Source organism: Trachypithecus francoisi, unplaced genomic scaffold (genome assembly GCF_009764315.1).
Source record: "Trachypithecus francoisi isolate TF-2019V2 unplaced genomic scaffold, Tfra_2.0 Lachesis_group3, whole genome shotgun sequence".
NCBI classification, from domain to species: domain Eukaryota; kingdom Metazoa; phylum Chordata; class Mammalia; order Primates; family Cercopithecidae; genus Trachypithecus; species Trachypithecus francoisi.
This window is the reverse complement of record NW_022681468.1, coordinates 18,780,013-18,805,893: the sequence shown is the minus strand read 5'-3', so window position 1 is coordinate 18,805,893 and position 25,881 is coordinate 18,780,013. Positions and strand designations below refer to the sequence as shown.

The 25,881-nt window shown below is 43.8% G+C and overlaps 1 protein-coding gene across 1 annotated transcript in view; it reads right to left on the bottom strand.

The window, feature by feature from the left end:
* Positions 1 to 1,208: 1,208 nt before the first annotated feature.
* The window catches only part of KCNK10 (potassium two pore domain channel subfamily K member 10), a 148,770-nt gene continuing 124,097 nt past the window's right edge, over positions 1,209 to 25,881 (bottom strand). Inside the window, exons 5-7 of the mRNA XM_033191687.1 lie at positions 13,851 to 14,037; positions 9,619 to 9,761; positions 1,209 to 7,279 (exon numbers count right to left, since the gene is read on the bottom strand). Of these exons, the coding sequence (XP_033047578.1) occupies positions 6,659 to 7,279; positions 9,619 to 9,761; positions 13,851 to 14,037 (951 nt within the window). The 3' untranslated portion in view covers positions 1,209 to 6,658. The remainder of the gene's footprint in view (positions 7,280 to 9,618; positions 9,762 to 13,850; positions 14,038 to 25,881) is intronic.

The window sequence follows — 25,881 nt, the reverse complement described above, 5'->3', positions numbered from 1 at the left end:
TTGCACTACAGCCTGGGCAACAAGAGTGAAACTCCGTCTCAGAAAAAGAAAAAGATTATCCCACCAATAATTTGAGTTTCTGTAATGTATCGGGTACCCTGTGGAGTGCTGAGGATGGAAATGAAAGGCACAATCTCTGCCCTGAGGCACTTCTAATATGCACGGAACAGACAAGGAAACTAGCAGTTAAAACCAGCATAAGCAGCACTATCACTGAGGGGAGCTCAAGCTGTGTTGAAAGCAGCCAACTCCAAGGGGGTGGAGAGAAGTAAGGAAAGACTTGCTGGAGATATCTCATCAGCTGAGTTCTGAGGACTTGAATGAGTCAGGTAGTATTGGAATAGGGGAAGTGGTGCATCAGTGAGAAGGACTTCCAGAGGGATAGCAGGTGCAAAGACATGAAGACAGAAGAACTGTAGACCACTTACACTTGCTCTGACCCACAGTTGGGAATGCACCTTTGAAACCATGGCATGCCTCCCTCACAAAAAGAAGAGGAGAGACGGTGAAGACAAGTCAGAAAGAATCGCATCACATTCACCGGAAAAGTCATTAAAGCATATGCCCCCTGCAGCCACATAGCCTATTGAGATTCTTAGGTTTGGAACTGATTAACTTGGGTTGGAGTTTCCTGTTCTCTTTGAGCCTTGAAGTTTTCATCTGTAAAATGAAGATAGTCAAGTTATGGTTGCATTTGCAAGGGTAAATGGGATGTTTGTAAACTGGCAGATAACGGGTGCTCGGAAATGGTCATCATCTTATCTCTACTCAGTATTAATAAGGCCATGGCTGGCAGAAGCATCGCAAGAGCAAAACCAAACACAGCATGAAATGTCAGCATCCAAGGGGTTGTTCATTTTATACTGGAAGACCTGTCATGATGTCTACACTTAGTGTTTCACCAAGAAAATGTGACAATCAAGCAATGTACAATCAAGATCAGGTTAAAATAGGGAAATGAAAGTAAATGTGCACTGACAATCCTGGTTTTTTTTAAGGTTTCTCTTCATGGGTTGCTTTGCGCTCCTCCTCCTGCAAGATGGTGAGTCTCCACAGGCCCACGAATGTCATAAATGAGTGCAAGCTTGGGAAAGCACCTATCCTGTGTCCAGGACAAAATGTCTGTGGTCCAGAGCAGAGCTCCCAACCCAGCCACTATGAATCACGCTTAGCCCCACAAAAGAAAGGAAAACAGGAGAGACATTGGATTGGATCTTCCAGAAGGTCTTTGTTGCAATTTTTCTCCATCATTGAAAAAAAAATTACATCATCAAACAAAGACAATAGCAGCACAGCTTATTGAAATGTCACAAGCAAATTTGTTTTATACTTTCCCTAAGAACATTACGAAATCCCCCTCCCCCGGCATTATTTTCTGTAAAATGCCTTTTTTTTTTTTTTTTAAAGCACCATGAAATCCTACAGAGAGAAAAATAAGTAAAACACCTCCGCACATGGATTTATCATCGTCACTGGGTCCTCTGCCTGTGACTCTGGGACGGGAAGGAGGCCAGAGGCTGGCATGTGAGGTGGTTTGCATATCGCTACTAGGCACCACTGCACCTTCTCCCTTCAAGCTCAGAGCCCCGACAGCAAAGGAGAGGTTCCGCAGTTACCTTCTGCAGCATAGGTCTGCTGAATCGATGGAGTAGGAGTCCTCTCAAAATAATTTCTTTTAATGCACAGGGAACTGTTTCAGATTTTTCACCTAAGAATCAAGAACACAAAGTAGATACCAAATGTCAGGCACCTGTGAAAATGATCACCACTTTCAGTAAAATCAGAGACACCTCTCATTTCTCCTCAATGTCACTGCACTGATGTGGAGTGACTTATGACAGGCATGAGAGAACTGAGGTGTACATAGAGTATGGGTGGGTTGATGAAGTCCAGTGAAGGTATGGTGCAGGAACAGAAGTCAGGGCTTTGCTTACAGCCATGGAATTAGCATGCTGTTCCAAAGATTCCCTATGCAGAATTAACAGCATCCACAGTGCTACACTACAGTGATCTTTGTTTCAGAGAATTACCCTTTTTCTTTTATAAGGCCATTACTAGCCAGCTCTTACTGCTCACCAGCCACCGTCTTTGCACACAATTGCATCATAATAGTGAGAAAGAATAACCCCATATTAGCAAAATGCAACAAGCAGAGATATGGAATGCAACACTGGCTGGTTTTTCCTTTCTCGTTTTACAGGGGCTCTGAATGTTTGTTTTCCTACGCCTTTCTCATGGTTCAGAACCCTTGGTACACACTGGATGCTTCACATTCTCACCAAATCCAGCGGGTAAAAACCAGCCCCACCGAAACTCTGGTCACCTTCTCACTAGTCCTCAGAACCCAGCATGCAAATAGACAGGCAGCACTGACGAAGCCAGGAAATGATATCATCTCAGAGGGAGGCAAGGGGGCGGGTTCTTAATTTTTAGCTCAACTAAGACTTCAAACATGGAATGGTCCTTATAGAACCCAAAGCAGCCATTTCCTCAGGGGTGTGTGTGTGTGTGTGTGTGTGTGTGTGAGAGAGAGAGAGAGAGAGAGAGATGTCTGTCTGATCATAGTACTTGAATTCATGATACATGAAGCACTACAATTGACTGCAAATAGCAACAGCTTAAAATTCTTTAACTAGTCTTAACACCATGCAAAAAATGCCCTCACAGCATGAGCCCTCCCGGTAACAGTACACTAAAGAGCTATAAGGGAGGATAGAGAGAGCCTACACAGGGCATGATCCGAATTTGGACACCAGTCTCCCATGTACATCTGGTCTCCATCAATCCCCCAAAAGACAAATCCCAAAGGTCAGGAGACTAAGCTCTCACCTTAACCTAAAATGGGCAAGACAATTAATTAGTCATTATTCACAAATCCAGCTTATAACTTAATAAATTTAGTGAACTCATGGACTAGGAAGTGTTTCATTAGAGAACTGCATAACTACAATGGGCCTTGACAAGTATCTGTGCTCAACTCCCTTGATGTGCAGACAAGGTAATAGAGATCTAGGCAGGGAACTGATGTGCCCACAATCACAGGCTATGACTAGTGGAACACAAATAGTCCCAGTTACCTTAGTAACGGGCCAGAGATGGCCCAACACCACCCCAATCCCCACATACACGTGCGCGTACACACACACACACATGCTATACAGCCCTGCCCCAAAGTGATCAATTCCTGGAATCACTATTGGGTTAGGACTGGGTATGGAGCTGTACTCTTTCCAGGAAAAAAATGCCCATTGGCTCCCTCACCAGTAAACCTCCAGATTTGTCATGCAAGAAAAATTCAGTGCGCGATTGCCAGTGAAGACAGTGAAGTAAATGACACCCCCCACCGAAGATGGTGGACGTGTGCTCTTTCCGTGTGTGAAATTGAAACATTTCTCCTAGGTTTATGGTGGAGTGGGAGTGCAGATTGGAAACGGAGGGCTGTGCTGATGCATGTATAGAATGTGTAGCAGCTTTGACTTATCACGTGTATTCTACATGCCATTTATTTGGCCCCATCTACAAAAGGTAACATTCAAGTAACTTCACACCAACCGACCTCCTCCAAAATCTGAGTTTATATGAAGAGGAATCCAACCTCTTTTTCTCTCTCAGCTTTTTTGCGAGAGTATTTTATAGGTTTCTAAACACTTTGCACACATATTTAATCGATCGGTCACCAGAGAGGGTCTTATTTGATTTTGTTCATCAGATTCGTGGCCAAATGTACCCAGGAAATGGGTTATGTAGAAAATTTCCCCACTCCCAGCCCAAGGTTATGTTTGATCCCTCTGTGTGACTGATTTGACTCGTTTGGGGAAGCATCTATGCACACACCAACACATGCACCTGTTCCATTTGGTAGAGTATGCAGCTTAGTGCTTTGAACTATTTTATTCCTGCTGCATGCAGAGTTCCTGCAAAGTTAGCAAGTAAAGTGCAAAAGAGTGCTTTCAAAGGGCATTTTTTTAAAGGGTGCCACATACAGAATTTCAAAACCAAAACCAAATAAATGTACAGTAAGTGTCTGCAGGGGCAACCCTTTGAGCCATGTTTACACAGAGACCTTGTGCTCTCTTGGTGGTGGAGATCCCTCCGTATCTGCTCCCCACATCTGTAAGCTGTGTCCATGAAGCTAGAAAGACACACATACACACAAGCACACACATTCACAAGGATGCATGACACAGACACTATAGTGAAGTTGAAAGCAGACTTTGGTCAGACTTTGAATACCAGCTCTACCACTTTCTTGCTGTGTGCCATTGGGTAAATTACATAGCTTCCCTGAGCCTCTGTGTCCTTGTGTATATAATGGGTTTGCAAATACCTCCCACATAGTGTCGTGAGGTTTCATTGAGCTGATGTTCATAAAGTGCCTGTCCCACAGAAAGCACTGAATAAATGAGAGGGAAGCCTTTGCCAGATTTGGCTGTAGGGCCTGGAATTTTAACACACTACTACAAAGAAGGTACCAGATAATACAGAGTGGAAACCCAAATAGGTGAGATCCATGGAAAGTTTAATTAGGAAACTTCAACTTGTTAGAATAACAGGAAGTCCCAGTGATCTACCTATTCCTTAAAACACATTTTGTCAGGCTGGAATGGTTCCCATAGTAAAACTCAACATCCACACCTGCATAAACATCGCCTCCCAAGTGACTATTTATTACTGTGTCGACACAGGATGTCACCAGTGAGCGTCATCTCCAGTCCAATGGAGGAGTTGACTTAGACCTTCCTTGGACAGGAAGGGTCTCATCAAAGTTGATTCTTATCTGACTCCTTCTCAAAAGCAATGCCAGAACTTCAACAGAGCCTAAAGGTCTGAGGACAGGGAGAGGAGACTGCCTGTGCTCCAGGCAGGGGAGAGCTGTACATTTTTGAGAAATGGGCAGGGACAGGTCTTCCATGGTACCAGCAGTCGAGGATGTTGTGGGTACAACTTTCCCTGGAGGTCAGAAAGCACTAGACAGCTTCTGGAAGTCTCTGTTAGTGCTGTGATCTTTTGGTAAATCCACACTGCGGGTTAGTTATGTAAAATCCCGTGAACTCTCTAAAAGGTAGCAGTGAGCCTAGAACACCCATAACCAGCAACTGCCTGGTGTTGCCAGGTCCAAGTGCTTTCGTGTGTGGCCCAAAGAGCTAGCTGTGAACCAGCCAATTATGATAAAGACTGAGGCATACACAGCAGTATATATTTTCCCCTTTCTGATACAAACCCATTTAAAATCACCATGCAACCGATGACTAGCCAGTCCCCGACTTTCCTCTACGGGACGTTCTAGCCTCACGGACCAATCATAATTATGATGCGTTAGCTAATGGTTTGCCTGCGAACAATCAGTCTAGAGGTGTTCCAGTTTTAGTGAATTATCAATGTGAGATATAGAAACAAGCAAGGAGAAGAAGTGACATTTTCAGAATAAAGGAATGCTCAAACATAAAAGTAAAATGAAGTATTTTAAATATTTCTAAGTATCATTGTTAAATGGAATTAATGGCACTTATGCTGCAAGCAATGAAAACATTTCAAGCTTACTGTACAAGGGGTACATTTTCTCTTTGTTTGGAGATAGCAAGATTGGATCTTATCACTATGTCTACCCTAAGACACCCAAGGGACAAAAAGCCCTGAGATGGAAAGATGCCATGGTCCTCCTCAGTGTGTCTCAGAAATGCAGGATGTCTACTTTTATAAAATTGTAGGATCAGCTAGACAGAACAGCAAGCCATTGGCATCATGCAAGGCAATTGTTTTGGTATTTCTCCCTTTCTTATCAAAACAAGTTATAAGCAAAGTACATGGACATTTCCAAATCAGTTTATTGTCACCATTGCACCCATGGAGGAAAATGCATGATTGGCTTTTAACCACACAGCAGTTGATGTCGCATTTCACCACTGCTCGCCAGTTCATGCGGACTACCTACCCCTGTGAGAAAGACCAGACTCAGCAGGCTTCTGTCATTGGTTAAGGTGGTATCCACAGTGTGATGTGTTTGTGGTTATCTTTTTTTGTCATGAGAAAAGCAATTGCACCTTTTAATACGTGTGCTCTGATCTGCTTCCAACAAATTCCAGGTGCTCTCAAGTCCCCACAGACATTCATTTGGAGCATAAAAAGACTAGGTATGATGCACTGAATGGTTTGTATCAAAATTCAAGCTCAGAGTACATGCCAAAATGTCAACTCCAACCCTTGTTACACATAACCAGTTCACCCCCAATCAGGTCCCCTTCTGCATATGCACATATTACTAACGACTCCACTAAAAAGACACAATTGTTTCTTTCAGGAGGCTGGTCTAAAGTATAGCTGCCCTTGTCTACGTGTGTGCCCAGGTGGCACTGCCCAGGGGTACAGCACTGCCACTGCAATGCCCTTAACATGTATGGCCAGAACTGGCTACGTGCACGGACACTCTTGCTGTGTCCTGTGGTTGCTATCTGAAATGAAGTTCTTGTTCTCTGATTCCTTTTGGCAGAGCAAGCTTTCAGTTGTTTATGGCACAGTGAAATATATTCTTCAATGCTATGTAATTTTGGACTAATAAGTCTGTTTAAGGCACGTGTTTCAGTGTGAATATTAAAAACACACACACACACACACACACACACACACACAATGCTCAGTCCAAGACCAATGTCCTTCACATTTAGTTTCTGTCTTCAAGTAATGAGTTGTTCTCCAGCTCCCGGTCTTTGGTGTCCGTGGGTATCATCCCGTTCTCCATCTCAGTGTGCTGCTGGATACAGTCTGTCAGCATGGCTGTGCTAGAGTTGTCCGAGTTACACATCTTTTCCGTCTCCTCCTCTTTCTTCTCCTCATCCAGGGAGTAATTCCGGAAGGTCTTGTAGATTTTCTGAACGTCCTCGGGCAAGGTCTTTTTGAGGTCCTTGTTCTTCCTCTTGGTGAGTCTGGAGGTGGACCCGAACTTGTTGATGATGTTGTCCTCAGATGCGCCTTGCCCATGCTTGTTCAACTGCTCCGGTCCCTTCAGACGCAGGTTGTTGGGCCGGTTGTTGATGCTCTCCTGGGATGAGGCCTTGAAGCGGCCAGTGTCCAGGGCGGCAAAGACAGAGCGCTTCTCGGGGGACAGCATGTCCAGCGAGTGGGCCCGCTGGTCCAGGCCCAGCCGCCGGCGCTCCATGCTGCGGATGGTGGCTGCCCGCTGCAGCTTGTCATGGATCTCCACGCTGAGCCTTCGCCGTGTCTCCCGGAACTCAGCCGTGACGTTAGCCTTCCACTCCGCCGCATGGGCCTTGATTTCACCCACCTGGCCAAGAGACAGAAGAGCAACAATATGCTGACAAATGCCATTTGCCTTGGGCCTCCCAGCTCCCACAGCCCTCGGGTGTCCCCACGGGGAGGCCAGGAGGTGGCAGAGCACGTGCCCAGGGAGAGGTGCAAATGCTACCTTCAGACCTAGTATTTCTGCCACCCGGACACCCATCCCTAATTGGCTAAGTGAATAAGGTGGCTCAGGGAGACACACATGGTGGGGAATCCCAAGAAGCCTGAGATTTGGAGATGGTGACTTAAAAGAGAGGGGGACGGCATTCTGCAGGAGAGGTTAAAATGTGGAGTTGGACAGGCCTGGCTTCCAGCTGTCTTTTATCAGTTGCATGGCCTCATTCCCCCAACATACACTTGAGTGACCATAGCTAGCTCATCTGAGATGAGGAAATACATCTCAGTCCTGGGCACAGTGGATGTTGTGCAGGTCTTCTGCCCTCCCTGCCTTTCTGGTTTGCTATCCAGGTAGGGTGACCAACCTGTTCCAGTTTGCCTGGGGCTGTCCCAGTTTTAAAACAGAGTCCTGTGTCCTAGGAACTCCCTCAGTCCTAGGAAAACTGGGATGGTTGGCCACCCTATCTGGGCCATGCTATGGCCATGTGCTGTGGGGCTTTCCCTGGTTTAAGAAGATACTCCAGGGCACCTGGTAACCCACTTCCCCCAGTCAGGGTGCAGGAGGAGGGCCTGTTCTGCCAAAGCCCACAGAACAGGCCTCCTTACAGTGGAGTTTTGCCTGAGAATCAGCACCAAATGTCTTGGCTCTTAATGAACAGGGCAGACAGTATAAGTCCCATGCTTCCCTCTGCAAATGAGGAACTCAAATTTGTGCATTCAGGAAAGTCAATATTCATGTTGTTCCCTTCTCTTTTGTTACAGCTGATTTTCAGCAGGTCAGTTAGCTGTCTGGGGAATCAGTCTGGAAATTGCATTGCTTACTTTCCTGGCTTACTTAGGTAAGCCGGGAAAATTAGCATATGGACCCAGGAAAATGATATGGGAAATCTCTCCATTCAGCAACTTTCTCCTGGGGCCTTTTGTACAGAATGAAACAAACAGAGGCTGGCCCTTTATTTCTTTGATTCTTCTTAACTCCCTTCCTTTCTTCAGCTCTTTTTTTCTCCTTCCTTGGCCGTCCTCCTTTTTTTTCCTCTCTTCCTAAGAGAGCTACGTTACATATATATATATATATTATATATATATATAATTTTTGAGAGCTACATGGATATAGATATACACACACACACACACGTGTGTGTGTATATATATATATATATATATTTTTTTTTTTTTTTTTTTTTTCTGAGACAGAGTCTCTCTCTGTCACCCAGGCTGGAGTGCAGTGGCACATCTCCGCTCACTGCAAGCTCTGCCTCCCGGGTTCACGCCATTCTCCTGCCTCAGCCTCCCCCGTAGCTGCGACTTCAGGCACCTGCCACCATGCCCAGCTAATTTTTTATATTTTTAGTAGAGATGGGGTTTCACCGTGTTAGCTAGGAAGGTCTCAATCTCCTGACCTTGTGATCCACCCGCCTCGGCCTCCCAAAGTGCTGGGATTACAGGCGTGGGCACCTGGCCTCATTAAACATTTAATAAGGTGCCTGGCCTCATTAAATGTTTATTTTTGAGAGTGCTGGTGATTCTGATGGGGCTTTTTGTGTGAAGGAATGATCACCACCAACAACACCACCAGAAAACACCCGGCCGAATATTTATTTTTTGATCACAAAATCTATCTTTCCTTCTTATGTTCCCTTCATGTAAAGTTACATGCACAGCCCTGTCCACAGGGATGTATTTGTCTCTATGGATACAATAACCAAGAAGGGATATAAGTGAAAAAGACCCGTTGGATTCACTTCCCCATGGGGGGAATGAATTCAGTTTCTTACTGAATCAGGAAAGATTCTTGGTGTTCAACTGCCTTTCCACACAGACCCTGAGACCAGAAAGACAGGCTGCACACCCCCTCAGCCGTAGTCTACCTCTCCTGACTATTTATTTTCATTTTCATTTTTTAAAAATGAAAATGAAAATAAATAGTTGTTTACTAGTTGTTTACTGTTGTTTACTAGTTTTTCCAGGATTTATGAACTGGTAAACGAATCACCATATTTTCTCACCTGCCAAAAAAAGAATCCAGAAATAACTGTATTCTATTCTCCTTGGCTTTGAAAGAATGATTCAACATGAGGAAGCCTATGAGCCCCCCAACCCCTAGCTGAGCCAGAAACACTCCAGCCCACAGGACAGAGACAGGCAATTCTGGACACAAGCTCATCTGTTCTCAGAAACATTCATAGAGTTAGGAAGGGGTCCTACCTCTTCTTTTGTCTTTTTGGACAGAACCCGTAGCCAATCTCCGATCATACTGAGGACAGCTGCAAAGTAGGCAAGGCCAACAAGGATCCAAAACCACACTAGGGGCTTATACCACTCACGATAATTGATGCCAGCGTTTCCCCCTGAAAACAACCAAATGTTACTTTAACCGTGATCTAGTATATGGTCTTTGCAGAGAACACATATTCCAGTCTATGTAGTGAAGACGTCATCCATCATTGTCTAGCACTCAGCTGTTAGGTCTGCTGTGTACAAGGTGGACTGGGGTTAGAGGGCAAGGGGGAGACCCGTCCCTTACCCACAGGAGCCTAACTTGAGGCTTTATTTCCCTCAATTCTTGACCACTAACCTTAATACCAGAAATAAAACACGCCAGTGGCCAACCTAACCTACTTATGTTCAACCTGAGCGTTGAGGATGAATGACTCTGAACTACAGCACAACACATCAGGCCTGGCTGTCATTGTTTTTTCTTAAACTTCTCTAAATTTATTTTAATAAAAATCAAATATATCACCCCCTATAGTTTGGAATTCTTGGAACCATTTCCATCTTAAGCACGCATACATTTACTAAGAGACAAGTGGATGTGTGAAAGTAAAATTAGCTTTAATGGCATTACTGGGACTTTGATGCAAGCAATAGTGATTTAATACTAACCGAGGAATGGTGTTTACATAGTGCTAATCCAAAGGGTCAATTAGGCTGAGTAATTAGAGTCACCACGAGCTAGAACTAAAAGGGACCTTTGAGGCCAATCCTTTTATTTTATAAATAAGGATTACAGTAAAAAAATCCATCAAACCAAATTGGCCAGTTGCCTGATTGCATTGACTGGCTGTTCCATTGAAAGGACCAGTCATTTATTCTGAATAATTAGCCTATTTATTCTAACCTTCCTACAGGCACTGCTGGAGGCAGCCATGCAAAACAGGTTGCAAGCCCAACCCACCCTCCTAAAGAAGAAGTGAGGAAGCTCCTGGAAATAATGGACATCATCCTCGATCTCTCTCTGGGAAACACTGTTGCCTAAGGAAGCAGGCAGTGGCCGTTTCTAAGACGACAGATACTAGCAATGGATTGGTAACTATAGTATTAGGTGATGAGTGATTAGAGGCTTTCCCACTGGACCAGGGTCGTAACCACATCTAGCACCACTGACTCTTAACAGCAAAGGCAGCTGGGCAAGAAATGTGACCTGTGGCTCCTCTCGACAAGCCCAAACCCAATCAGCAACACAGCCCAGCAGACCACGAGGTCTTGACAGCTACTGCCACTTCTTAACGTTAGAATTCCAACTTCTCTGTGCCAAGCTCCCTTCAGTTTGGTCCAGCTGCTTTTGGTTTTTCCTTTCAGACAACTCTCTCCCCCATCTTTAGAGCTTTAGGATACGATTTGAGTTCCTGCACCAGTAAGTAGTTTTTGAGGTTCGTTTCATTTCTGTGGTTTCTGTGCTATGCCAGAGAAATCTGTAGCTTTCTCCTGTGGGCTATCTGGGAGTAAATATTTACCTTTGCAAGTCACTATCACCCAGCAAAGATGGTCACTAGGGTGCGCTAGTGAACAAGGAACAAAGAACCAGGCAGTCAACACCCTTCTAAGTATCCCTTTATGAGCTGCTTATCTGGATTCGGAGTTCTGTGTGTGCTCCCAGACAGAGCTGCAAAATACTGTAAGGCTGTCCTAAAGTGAGTTAGCTGCAAAATAAATCAGCAATCAATCCTGCAGGATCAATGTTCTGATTACATTTCTAGTAGAGTTCGTACTATGTCAAATCACAGCAACCATCAACTCTTGTTAATGTGTCTTTTTCCAGTGATTGGGCAACCTTCCCTATCACTCTTAGACTGTTACCAAAAGATAGAGACAAACTTCTAGTCTTTTCAGGCATGCATTCTCCAGATTGGTGTGTGTAAGCTCGGAAAACTGGAGCTTGGAAGGGGTCTGGCCTAATTGCCGTCAGCACTATGACTTTTAAGAGACCATGGTCTGCAGAAACCTCAGGACAAAGGAAATATGGCTCTGTAATCACTGACAAGGGCAATAAAACTGTGCATGCCTAGGACTGTGTAGGTTGCGCCCTTACTAGGTAAGTAAAGATAAGGTAAAGTGCTAGTTTGTACGAAGTGCTCAGTCTATGGTAGATATTAATAACAAATAATAAATAATAAAAGCATCATTTTAAAAATCTCACTCCCAGGCCTCTGCTGTTTGTGCCTCAGACTAATAGACCAAACTGAGCCATTGGTTAGAGATCTGTGTCTGTCACAAGTATCTTATAATAGATAGTCCTCGGGACAGCCCAGTGCTATCCCAGAGAGCTCTAAAGCACTACACACTGCAGATTATGCTTTGGGTACTTAAAGGCATTTGTGAAATAGTTCAAAATTCCAGCTGCCACTACTTGTGTTTACCTTAGATTGGAACCACTACTGAGTTTTCCCATAGACCAGCTACGGATGATGCTAAGGGATTAACTGGAATACATCTATAACTGTTCCTCTTACTTTTCTCAGTTTCTCTGTGTGGTCTCTCTTCGGAGCTTGAGGCCACTAACTAGATATCCATGGTTGAGCACTGTGTGTAAGGGAAAATGGGTAGAGTCCTAGACTCCAGGCTTTCTGTAAATGATCTTTAGTCAAATTGTCAAAAGTCAAAAAAACTAAATTTAGTCACTTTGCAATTCTTAGTCCTTAAGCAATAAAAAGGAAAGGGGGAAAAAATCTACTATTTCTACAAAGTGGAATTCAGTCTTTGTCTGCCCAATTGGAAGAGCTACAAAACCACTCTGCCAGTTATTTGTATTGTAAAATTAACAGGGAGGTACCCGCACCCCTATTGATGAGCCTTCAGCAATCTCTTCCAGAATTTCCTGTTTGCCAGACTCCCAGAGACCAGAACCCACTCCTCCTGATGTGCACAGTATTTCCATGGAGAAATCAAGACACTGCTGGGATCACACACCAAACAAGAACGATCTGGCCAGGTGCAGTGGCTCACACCTGTAATCCCAACACTTTGGCAGGCCGATCGCATGAGCCCAAGAGATGGAGACCAGCCTGGGCAACATGACTAAATCCCATCTCTACAGAAAATACAAAAAATAAAAATGAAAAATAGTCAGGCATGGTGGCACATGCCTGTAGTCCCAGCTACTCAGGAGGCTGAGGTAGGAAGATTGCTTGAGCCCCAGAGGTACAAGGCTGCGGTGAGCCGTGATCACACCATTGCACTCCAGCATGGGCAACAGAGAGAGACCCTGTCTCAAAAACAAAAAACAAAACAGTCTTCTTTGGGCTCAGGTCAGGCTGCCACTTCACCAGGAACTGGTAAAGGAAACAAATACACACACACACACACACACACACACTACGCAGACATTTCAAACTTGTGATAGATGATAGAGTTGCTTGATCAAAGCGTTCACTTCTTGTAGTAGAAACCGATCACTTGTCTAAACACCTAGAACCATCCCATTAGAAAAAGAGAAGTATGACCTCTTCCTTCTATCCGTACCTTTCTACCACTTTGGGAAACTGGTGTTCATAAGAAACGAAGTCTCATTTCATTTGCAAGTTCCCTGGCCCTAGATGAAATTGATGGTGATTTTTTTCACTTCCTTAAACATAGCTCATCCACATGTATTTTTACAAGGAAGGCTCTTGCTTGTATACACACTCCTGTAGAATCCATGAGCTTATATCCCCTCTGGGCAGGTGTATCTCAGCTCCCTGTAGATACACCTTAGCTTTGTATCTGGTCATGCCCCGACAACGTTTGCAGAGACAATGGCTCTCACCTGGGAGTCAGGAAGCTGAACCCGCAGGTCACTGCAGACCAAATTCTATGCTAATCTCGTCTGAGTTTCCTATGTGCCACCTCCTAGCACAGCCTTTATCATTCGATTAGAAAATTCAGAAGTCCAAGATTCAATGAAAAATTCACTTTAGTCTTGCATAATTCGTGTGACGATAAGGGAAATAAGCATCCTGAGAAGGAAAGGGTTGGCTTTCTTTTCATGGCAGAAAAAACCTATGGTGTTTATATTACATAGGACTAGGGATTTGAAATGAGCCTCTTCACAGCAGTAGTGACACTGAGTCATCTTCACTTGCTTCTCCTGCAACATCTTTTATCGATTGTGAAAAGCACAGCCAACAGATTATTTTCCCCACCAGAGCCCCAGTGCCTGGGTTGCCAAGGGTGCTTACCTGCCACGAAATCACCAAAGCCCACCGTGGTCAGAGTGACCACCACAAAGTAAATGGACTCCAAGGCCGTCCAGCCCTCGATATACTTAAAGATGACAGCAGGGATCGTCACAAACACAATGCAGCCGGCCAAGATGAACAGGATGGTTGAGATGACCCGGATCTTAGTCTGACTCACTTGCTTTTTCTGGGAAGAGCAAAGGAGAAAGATAGTCAAGTCAGCAGCATCACCCTGGATTCAGGATACAGATGCACAGAAAAAGGTATTGTGTCAGTGACTTTTAACTTTTCTCTGGTCATTGGCTGCTTGGAGAAAGTTTTATGAACGCTGTGAACTCCTTCCTAGAAAAGTGCACAAACAGAAGTTTTCAAGTGGTCTAGGAGGTTCTCAGGCTCCCTGAAGCCTGTTTCTGGACAACAGGTCAAACAAACAAACAAAAAATCCTGCTTAGCCGATGCTTTGAATGTTTCTTGCATGGTTCCATGACTGCAGCCCAAATACTGATTCTAACTTCTCATTGGTACAAATATAATGATTTCCCAAAAAGGGCTTGCTGCCATTTGTCATGTAGTATTACTGATCCTCCATTCATGAGAATGAGTTTGGAGCTCTTTCCACAATGGTGGTGATGGATTTGCACCGTTTCCCTTGTGTCAAACAGAATATGCTGGAAAAAAAATTATCTGAGTCAGGCCAAAATGTTTGGATGAAACGGAAAACACAGTCATCCCCATCTTCACCTGTGACTGACTCTAGCCAAGTATTTGTGTGTTTCTTCACCCCCACCTTTTCCCTGCTGAAGCTGTACATTTATAACACACTTTTGTTTTAAAACACACCTGTTTGAGCTGGTGCTGTGATCATCATGTGTGCTGACTGTATCACTCACAAGAGACAGGACAGGAGTTAGCATAACAGGGTCCCCATCTAAATGGGTAGTAGGATGACAATTAGATTGACTTAATGATCTAAGGTGAAATCTCCTTTGGGGCTTTGAAATTTTTATACATCTCTGCAAACAAATCTCATCTCATGCCAGCTCTTGAAGGAGTCAGTTGTTGGGTCATTAAAAAAAAAAGGCATCTAGAATGGGAATTAGACTGATACTGGGGCAAAGGAATCATACCAATGGAGTCCAGGAGTGGGACTGGTAGCATTGGTGATATTCTCTTTGGATGTGCTGAAGGCAACACTTGAATTGACTCTAAGCTGAAAAATCCTCGCAACTCTCAGAATTGGTGATGGAGACTGTCACCAGGAGACACTGGTATCATATACTAGCATAAATATATGAATGATGTGTTTAGCACCAGAATGTATGGCCTTTCTACATTGCCTAGATGAATGTTCTGCAAACGTACACCACATTTAGGGCAATCAATATAGGAAATCCGTACCATGAGACTTGCATCCTCTTCATTGCACCAAGCACAGAGAGACTTTTGCTTTATATACTTCATTTTACACATGCAAAACAGAAGCCAAGAGGGGTTAAGGGACTTGCATAAAATGATGCTACTAATTAGCTGAGATTAGAATTCTGAGGTAATTAATTCTCAGTCCAGTGCTTAACAATGGAAACAGCTTTTCAAGTAATTCAATAATTCACCAGCCCAAAGAAAGTTGTCAAACAAAGTTGTCTGCATCTAACAAAAGAAATCAGACTAACTCCTGCTAAAAATGGGCAGTCCTCTGTCCCTTCTGCGAAGGAAGACTGAGAATAAAAAATGGTCACTGGGTGATCTGTCCAGGAAAAGCTAAAGAAATGCCACCCTCCCTTGTAAAAAGGAGGTACTTTTCCAACTCCTAAGAAGGTATCTGGTATATAAAATGGGAACAGGGAAAAATAATTTGATCTATGCTCGGATATAGAAACCCTCCTAATCTCAGAGAAACCATCTGAAAAAAAAATTACAATTTATTGATATTGTTGAAACTGTATATGAAAATATTGACTTTTTCACACATGAAAGTGTCATAACAAGATACATTACCTGAAAACTGCAGGGAAAGTTTTGTCCATTTTATAAATTTCCATGTTGGATATTATAGGGGGGTTTTGTGAAGGCAGGTAAGCCCCTCTGAGAATCCAGGAACGTACTTTAACTAACCTAGTTTTGTTTGCAGAAATGTATGAAAAGTTCAAAGGCCAAAAGGAGATTTCGCCATAGGTCATTAAGTCAATCTAATTGCTGGCAATGGGAGCACTATTCCTCCTCAAATATTCCTCCTCAAACATATAATGAAATTAAAATGAATTAAATGTTTGTGAGATGCTTGTTAAGTCATAAATTAAGATGTGAATGTAATTTCAATCTAAATGAGGTTGAGGTTGGCAAAAGAGGACTGCAAGTATGTAGGAAGCTGGAGACGTTCCTGGACTTCGGGAGACGGGCAGGAGGGAAGATGGGGAAGGACAGGGGTGGATTTGTTTGATGGCAGACAAGGAGGTGTGTAACAAAGGCTAGATTGTGGCATCTTAATTGCATCATCTACTGGAGACTTTATCAGCAAGATAAACACTTCACCACTACTCATTGCCCAGGCCAACAAGTGTGTTCCTGGGCTGCTTCTCCCAGACATCCAAAGGTGATGCTCAGAGAATGTTTGGAGCATTTAATTATCAGGATATTTTAGGGACTTAAGAAATGAGTGTCTTGCGTGTGTATTTGTGTGTAGGTGTATGAAAATATGTGTATATCCATACTTCGCTATAAAAAGTGCTGTGGGTGTAGGGTTTTAGCAATATCTGTTATTCTGGATACCCATGTTTTTGCTGCCCTCTAGGTATTTAATTAAAAAAAAGTTGCTTTAATTGAGCATTTTAAACTGCAGCTTTCACAATGGAATCACAAACCATCTCATGTACCGTGTGGTGATCTTCAGTTTTCTTATCTCCATTAGTCCTGTAACTGTTCACTACTGCTGAAAAACCATAACAGTGTTTAAGAACACAGAGTCTAGGGAAAGACTGCCTGAGACACATCCCATTCCCATTGCTAAATAGCTGAGTGACCTTAGGCAAGTTTCTTGACCTCTCTGTGCATTCGCTTTTTTTCTCTATAAAATGGAGATATGAAACCCCACCTTATCGGATTGTTTGGAAGATCAAACAAGTGTGTAAACACTTAACACAGTGCCTGGTTAATATTCAATGCTTGTTAACAGGCCATTTTAATGTAAATGCTCAAATTTCTCCCTAGACGTAGACAGTCCCAGGTTTAATGCTTCTCTTTGCCATTGAGGAATGTTTCCTCATATGTGGCTTAAGATAATCTTTGTTTAGCTTCAGGAGTTTGCTGCTGGTTGTCTTTTCCTGGATATATTGTCTACCTCATTGTCAATGACAAAAAATGTCCTCATTCTCCTTTGGTTCTTCTTGCCAACTCTGGTTTGAGCTCTCAGACAGTCTCAGCTCACAATCTTGGAAGCTTTTTTATTTGTCTTCCAATTAATTCCACCCTACTTCCAAAACCCCAGGCTCAGCCACCTCCCCGTCCCGTTTTTCATCATCCTTCAGAAACTGCCAAGAATTGCAGATAATGTTTGCAATGTCAGGAACCAGCTGCAGAGGGATTCTGAGAGGCACAAACCTCGCTCTCCCTGCCTCCCTGACACTCCCCCTGCCACTTACATTATGGAGCTGTGTTTCCACGATGGGGTTGCTAGGCAAAATTGCATTGCTTACTTACTAGTAAGCAGAGCCGCTAGCAGAAAGCTCTGTGAGAGCCCAGATCTAACTAAGCTAATGTGTCCTTAGGTTAACAAAACTGTTATCAGGGAAGAGATGGTCTGATATGACATTTGGGTAGAACTGATAGGATGGTTGTGTACTTCTGTCTAAATCATGTTTTCACACTTTGTTGATTGGTTAGACTAGAGCGCGTGTTCTTCCCTTCTCTTTACACAAACAGTATTTTGCAAAACTATCTCCCGTATCCGATTGATACAAACTATAGGAATTTCTGAAGTACTCAAAACCCATCTCCTGAAGAGTTGTTCATTTAGTTGTTAAAATTATATGTGCAATTGTTCCAAAGACCAAGTAAGCTTCGTAAACAGGAGGAGAGGGAGCCAGTTCTAAGAGCTCTCTTTTGAGAGAGGGATGTATGGACTGACAATCTGGGAAGTGTTTGCTTGTTTCAGGCCTCAGAGGGCTAAGCCACATGTCCAATTCTCATTAAGCATAACTCTCTGCCTGTTTTTGTTTACTTCCACGATGTTATTTTGGAGAGCATGTATATTTCCATTCATTTGTGGGCTATTTTTTCATTTAATTTTTACCCACTCTTTAATCCCCATTGTTTGCATCTTTATGTAATGTCTTAGAATTCTGAGATTAACAATTCAGATTGTTTTGTCTGGCTGGGAAATTACTTATTCGTTGTGATTTCTAGCCAGGATGTCGGGGATTTTACTCAAGAATAAAGACACTGCAGTAAAAATCGTAAGGCAGAAGCTAAACATGCAGAGCTCGATTTATGGCTTGGTTTGTTGAAATTCAAACACATCACCATAGTAATACAACTGAACTGAGGATAATTTCTCAAAATGGAAAGATAATGGGAACTGCCTAGTAAGAGGACTGACTTCATTTTCTTATAACATGTTTTCTTCCAAGATTTATTTTAGAAGGTTCACTTATAACTAATAATTTCAACATCACAATGAATGGCCTTGTGGCACTAGCAATTCTATAAACTATGAGTAGAGCTTTTAAACATCTTTGCCTAAAATCTCCATGGCAGAGATGCTGTAAGCACACATTAGTGAGAATAGTGAAGTGAACCCTTCATGAAGCCTACTGAAAAAGTCCCACTCAAAAGCTGAATACACAAATGGTCATATCTACACACACAAAGAAAGTTTATCTCCAGCTTCTGACTCTGAAGTCATGTTGCATGACACCTATGACAGACTGGACAGTTCAGTACTCTGCTGGTTTCACTATGCAAAGTTTTTGAAAAAGATGTTGGTATATATGGGTAAATTGTTTTTATCACTCGAATACCAATATAGGTGCATCTGGGATGGAAAATAAAGAAAATTCACAAATAATAAAAACTCAGGCCAGGCGTGGTGGCTCACTCCTGTAATCCCAGCTCTTCAGGAGGCTAAGTTCAGGAGTTCAAGACCCGCCTGGCCAACATGGGGAAACCCCATCTCTACTAAAAAATACAAAAATTAGCTGGGCACGTTGGCAGATGCCTATAATCCCAGCTACTCAGGTGGCTGAGGCAGGGAGAATCGCTTGAACCCGGGAGGCGGAGGTTGCAGTGAGCCAAGATTGTGCCATTGCACTCCAGCCTGGGCAACAGAGAGAGACTCCATCTTAAAAAAAAAAAAAAAATCAACTGTTCCACTGCAAGAAGACTTCAATTAAAATTTTCAAAAGTTTTCTATTCTGAAAAACTGGTGACTGTTAACATTTGAAGATAATATGCTATTGGAACACAAGATTTGGCATTTAATTCATTCTGCGCATAATTATTTAAAACCTTTATATGTCAGGCACCATTCTAGTTGCAAGGGACATGGCAGTTCAAGGGAAGGAAGGAAGAAACAGAGAGGAAAGGAGGGAAGAGAAAGAGAAAGAGAGAAGAAAGGAGAAAAAAAGAAAAGAAAAAGTTCCTTCCTCTTGCACACAAAGTCCAGCAGGAAGATCTGAACCTTTGGCTGAAAAAGTCTTTGTGGCACTGTCCATGGTGCCCCACCCTGGTAGATATTGAAGGCAAAGCTTAGTACCTAATGACACCTGGGTGACCAAATATATCACCTGGGAGAGAAGAAAGGAAAGAATAACATTCTTGTAGCTCTGGCATGTGGAATATAAAAGCATGCCAACTGTAATGGACGATCTTTAAATCTCTATTAGTCAGGCATTCAGAAGATATGTCTCAGAGGCAGGCATAATTCATAAGTGATCACACCACATGTAGAAAACATCCAGACAAATCCTTAACTGAAGAAGGGTCCATCTCTTCGGTTGAAGTGTGAAAGAAAGCCCATAGAAAGGTAAGGAGAATGGGACACCTGCTGATGAGCCACACCAACCGAGTAACTCCTGACAATCCCAAAAGATGTCCCTCCCAGCTGCTCACCTATCCAGATTCTGATTTTATCCCACTCAGATTTCAGCAGCATCATGAACAATGCCTCCATCTCAAACAGCCTCTCCGCCATCACAAGCAGAAGCATACAATAATACTACAGTAAGAAGGCTACAGACAGCTAAAAGGTAGACTCACTCTTCTTCCATTGGCTAACAAGGTGTAAGGTCACAGTTCCCTGGCTATGCAGTGCACAGGAGTGAAGGCACAAGACCCCTCTAATAGGATAAAGGCTCATTTTCCACCCCAATGCTTCTTTCCTTGTATAGGGAGCTCCACCTGCTGTAATACAGATGGCCACTCAACTCTTATTCTGACCCAGATTCCTGTTAACCCAGCCCCTTCCTCTCCCCTTCCTTCTGGGAGGTACTCCTTGTGATCTCCTGTCTAATTCTGAGGTTGTATTAGGAAACTCATCTTTCCACAGATATAAACCACATTCTTCAGTATAAAGGGAATATAGTAATGTTAGGCTTTAATTTATCATCTCCTTTGTCTTATTTAATTTAATTTAATTTATTTATTTATTTATTTATTTATTTTTGAGGCAGAGTCTCACTTTGTCACCCAGGCTAGAGTGCAGTGGCGCAAACTCGGCTCACTGCAACCTCTGCCTCCTGGGTTCAAGCGATTCTCCTGCCTCAGCCTCCCAAGTAGCTGAGATTACAGAAGCACACCACCACGTCCAGCCAATTTTTGCATTTTTAGTAGAGATGGGGGTTTCACCATGTTGGCCAGGCTGGTCTTGAACTCCTGACATCAAGTGATCCAGCCGCCTCGGCCTCCCAAAGTGCTGGGATTACAGGAGTGAGCCACCGTGCCCGGCCCATGATCTTTTATCTTAGCAGAAAGCTCAGTGATTATTCTACTATGAAGGGGGAAAGAGGCAAAATCCTCTGGTGTTCAGCAAGCTCTCTTCAAAAGAAGGTGAGTTCCCTTCTTTAGATTGTGAATGTTCACCCGGAAGGAAAACATGTAGTAAAAGCAGAAAAGCTGGGTGAGATTATAGTGGGTTTCCTGCTAAGGGTGCTCTGCTAAAAGAAGAGTGGATTGGGACAGCCATTAAGGAACCCTGAGCTCTGGCTAGAGCTGTATGGGAAGGACAAGAACCTGGAACAGCAGCTGGGGCAAGGGGAGGGCAGTGTCAGGGTTCTCATGCAGCCGTAAAACAGACTAGGTCAGTGAAACACCCCTTGCCTCGCTGGCTCCTCTGGGAACACTTTACTCTTTCTCATCCTTCCCACCCATCTCTTAGCTACGCAACTGTTCCCTGGAACCAGTATCCAAGAGTACCCAGAACATGTAAAAGAGAAGAAAGCTGTCATATGACCCCTATCCCCACTCCCATGAGTAGCCCAGAGGCTACTAGACAGAAGAACTATCTATAGGTCCAGGAATAAAAGTAAATGACAAACAGTTATGCATTTTCTGTGGCCTTATTTATCTTGCCTGTTAGAAGATTTGAAGACAGCCTTCAAGGTCAGACAGATTTAGGTCAACACCTATATAAATGCCTGGGTATTGCTGGTTAAGCAGTAAACAACCCCCTTCCCAATAGTCAGTTTCTTTTCTTTTCTTTCTGTCTCTTTCTTCCTTTTTCTCTCTCTTTCTATATTTCTTTCTCTCCCTCTTTCTTTCTTTCCCTCCCTCCCTCCCTCCCTTCCTTCCTTCCTTCCTTCCTTCTAAGTTCTTCCCTTCCTTCCTTTGTTCTTTCTTTTTTGACCAACACTTTTAATATAAGCACCTAGGGATGCTTGTCCACATAAAACTATAAATAATAATAAAATAAGCATTAAGAAATCTTACAGAGAAAGGTGTGTGAACTAGAAGAGAAAAAGGCAACATGAAGTAAACAAAATTAGAAAATCTTTAAGAAGGATAATTGAGAAAAAGACTTTGGGGTATAGAAAGAAGAGACAGAATAGTTTGAGGGATCTAGATTTTTTCTGGAGGAATAAGAAGGCTTCCCAGCTACACGTATACCTAATTGTTTCAGAGATAAAAAGAAAATGGAGAGAAGGGAAAAAGGGATATGCATGAACTTTCCAGTTAGACTAGGAATGAGAAGTTAGATAAGAAGGAAATACAGCTTTATAGAAAGTCACGCAGAAATAAGCCCTACACTGGAAAGGCCTGCATTGAGGGAACTGGACAGAAGCACCTACAAAAGAAAAAATTCCTTTAGCATATTTTTCAAGCTATGAATGAAACGGAACTCTATACCTTTTCTATTCCTTTTTTCAATCAGTATTTATCATGCACCTACTCTCTGTCAGATAGTGAGCTAACTTCACTGGTGAGTAAAACAAAACAGCCCCCAGTCTCACAGAGCTAGTAGGAGTTGAGCCAAGCATTAAACAATCATGCAGGCCGGGCGCGGTGGCTCACGCCTGTAATCCCAGCACTTTGGGAGGCCGAGGCGGGCGGATCACAAGGTCAGGAGATCGAGACCACAGTGAAACCCCGTCTCTACTAAAAATACAAAAAATTAGCCGGGCGTGGTGGCGGGCGCCTATAGTCCCAGCTACTCAGGAGGCTGAGGCAGGAGAGTGGCGTGAACCCAGGAGGCGGAGCTTGCAGTGAGCTGAGATCCGGCCACTGTACTCCAGCCTGGGCGGCAGAGCGAGACTCCGTCTCAAAAAAAAAAAAAAAATAAAAAAAAAAAAAAAATAAACAATCATGCAAGGAAATAATCACAGCTTGTGATAAAGCAGACATGTTGTGAAGGGAAAAGAACCCATGGAGTGAGAGAGTGTAAAAGGGACCTCATGACACTGTGGAACTGTTTGCCTATCACTGTCTCCATATTTACTGCCCATACCTCAAGATTCCCTCTTCGCAGTAAAGGGAGTTGTTGCAAATGATCCAAAACAGAGGATTAGTGATGGAGAGAAATAACCCTGCAAGGAGGCTAGAGAGGTGCCAGTGAACTTGGACTTCACATGCATTGGCTGTTTTCTACTCCTGACAGTTTCCATTGGAGCCTCATGGCAGAATCACCCAGGGCGAGTACCTTGACATCCTAGGGGACGTGATCTCATCTAAGTTTTATACAAATGCCTCCGGGAAATGCCAGGCTCCAATTGTGTGTTGTGGACAAATAAATGCATACACAATTCATTTGCTTATTCATCTATCATTCATTTATGATTATTAAAGAGGAGCATTGCTCTTTCATTTGATTAGGATGGATTTGCTTAGAAGGACTACACTGGGCCGGGCACAGTGGCTCACGCCTGTAATCCCAGTGCTTTGGGAGGCCGAGGCGGGTGGGTCACTTGAGGTCAGGAGTTCGAGACCAGCCTGACCAATATGGTGAAACCCTGTCTCTACTAAAAACACAAAAATCGGTGAGGTGTGGTGGTGGGCACCTGTAGTCCCAGCTACTCGGGAGGCTGAGGCAGGGGAATTGCTTGAACCCAGGAGGCGGAGCTTGCAGTGAGTCGAGATCATGTGACTGCACTTCAGCCAACAGAGTGAGACTCCATCTCAAAAAAGAAAAAAAGAAAAAAAAAAAAAAAGGACTACACTGAAGCCTATTTTGATTGCTGAACATGCACAATAATGTCCTGGCTTTTAATTAGTACATTTTTTTCCTCTTAAAAGAATTCAGTTATATGCAAACTCTTTCATGGAGCTTAACGTCATGAATTAAATAGACTTTTACCTTTCATGAAGAGGCTGGGCTGTTTAACTATGCAAATGAAAGCAGATGTAGGCATCCCAAGGCTGTGACTCCAGGGGACACGTGCTCCATAAGATAAAGTAGTCAACAGTGCCCCACCCTTAGGTAGGGTTGCATCTCTGTAGATAATATTTCCTTTACAAGAGTACTCTCTTTAAAATGCAGTTCTAGATTACATTGCTCCTGCAAATTGTTTAGCAGAGATATGCATGAACAGTTTGAACAGTTCTTCTCAGAGGACCAGAAACTGAGAATCTAAAAGCAACAAAAGAAGATCTCTAGACATCCTGATGTTCACCCCCTGCTAGAAGAAGGATTAGAAAATGGAATTGGACCAACCCTGGTGATGCTCAGCCTGTGGCGTATGGTAAATGATTATCAACGATACTGCCATAGGTCTCCCAAGCCACTCCCACTGTCATGCTGTGATTGAACAGAGCTAATGTGATCACAGGGCATGACGACGTTAGAGGATCCTCGTCTTTCTTTTTGTCCATCAATAATTTGAACATCCTTCTTTAGTTTGGTGAAAGACAGAGATCTCCTCCCAGTATAGAAGCTGCAATGTACCACCTGCTGACTTTCCCAGCCTCTCCTGCTATGAGGATACAAGCACGTGACCCAGGCTTTCACGGTCATAAAGACTTATGTGGTTCAGACTTTGAACCACACCCATGCAGATGTAACAGGGTTAAACCTTGAAGTAGTCATCTGAGAGTCCTCTGTGTTTTCCTCCTCCTCTTTCCTCTCACTGGCACCCACCCTCCACCAGACCATTCTGAAAAGAGGTGTGGAGATTCTCAGAGGCACCCTTACAGAACCACTTTCTCCTCTCCCAGACAGTAGGCAAGACCACGTTAGGAACAGAGACAGAGAGAAGGTGGAAAGGCCACTCAGCCTGGAGCAAAAGTACAGTGGGAGGGACGAGGTCTTCCTAGGGTCTTCCCAGCGGGGGGAAGCAAAATGTCCAGTCTGGAGGCCAAGAGGAAGAGATCAGATACAGGGCTTTCTGCTGGTGAATCACCACCTGTGCACAGCCCACCTCTCAGTGATTCACCACCTGTGCACAGCCCACCTCTCAAGAGTCCTGGATCCTCCTAGGTCCTTCGACAGAGGGTGAGGGACTGGAACCCTGAGTGGGGTGGACATGGAAGGTAAACCTTGCCCTTGATCAAGGTGGAAGTGAAAGTATCAGCAGGGAGCTTCCATGGGAGGTGGGCTAGCAGGCAGGAGCAGACGTATCTTGGATGTTATATAAAGAAACGGGGACCCTGTGGAAGTCATTCCAGGGATGGTGGCACCAATGCTGGTAGTATGCCCCACTCCAGGAGCAGCCACAAGGATGGTTCTAGCGGCAGCATCTAGGGGCCACTGCCCTGTATGTGCCCAGGCAGACACAGCAGTGGTTTCTTCTAGGACCAGTTCCGTGGTATGATTTGGTCAGTGTTCTTAACAAGGTACCTTCCAAGTTTGGGTTTCCAACCATCCCAAGGATTTGGTAGCTATCCAATATCCTTTTTGAAATTGTTTTCATTTCTGTTTAAATTAGCCATAGTTTCTCTCATTTTGAGCTCCGCTACCTGCCTGCAACAGCTACTCCTGGAGGTCAGGGCAAGCTGGCCTCAGCCACTTGGAGGCAGGTCAAGGACACAGCCCAGCTGAACACCCTGGAACAGGCCTGGACTTCTGGGCTCCAAGAACTGCCAGAACTGTAAGCAGATGTGATGTAACTGCTGTGGGTAATATCTCTCTGACATTCCTGAATCTTAAAAGTCTTGTTAAAATGTACAGCTGGTGTCAGCTGCAGTTTGGAAGGTGTTGTATCTATTCCTGAGAATCTAGTATTACTGGGGAAAGTGGTGTCCATCTCCCTCAGCTCCAGGACAGCAGGACAATAGCACTCCTGCTTCTGAGGCAGAAGGATCTATCACCTGCAGAAGGTGGGTAGCAACACTGTCATGAATGATCAGTGATTAGAGCAGAGGTCAGCAATCCAGAAGGAGCTGATGGAGTAACACAGGGAAGGCACAGGCTGTGGCCAGGACATGGTGACAACCCCTGCCAGTACCAGAGGGCAGGGAAACTTGGACAGGGTAGGTAGCAGGTAGGAGGGGTACTGTGGGGCCAGTGGAGCACCAGGCATTGGGGCCAAATATAGATCCAGAGAAAAGATTCAGAAGTACAATTATCAATGTGTTAATGGTGGATCTCTTTGGACAAAGGATATTTACACGA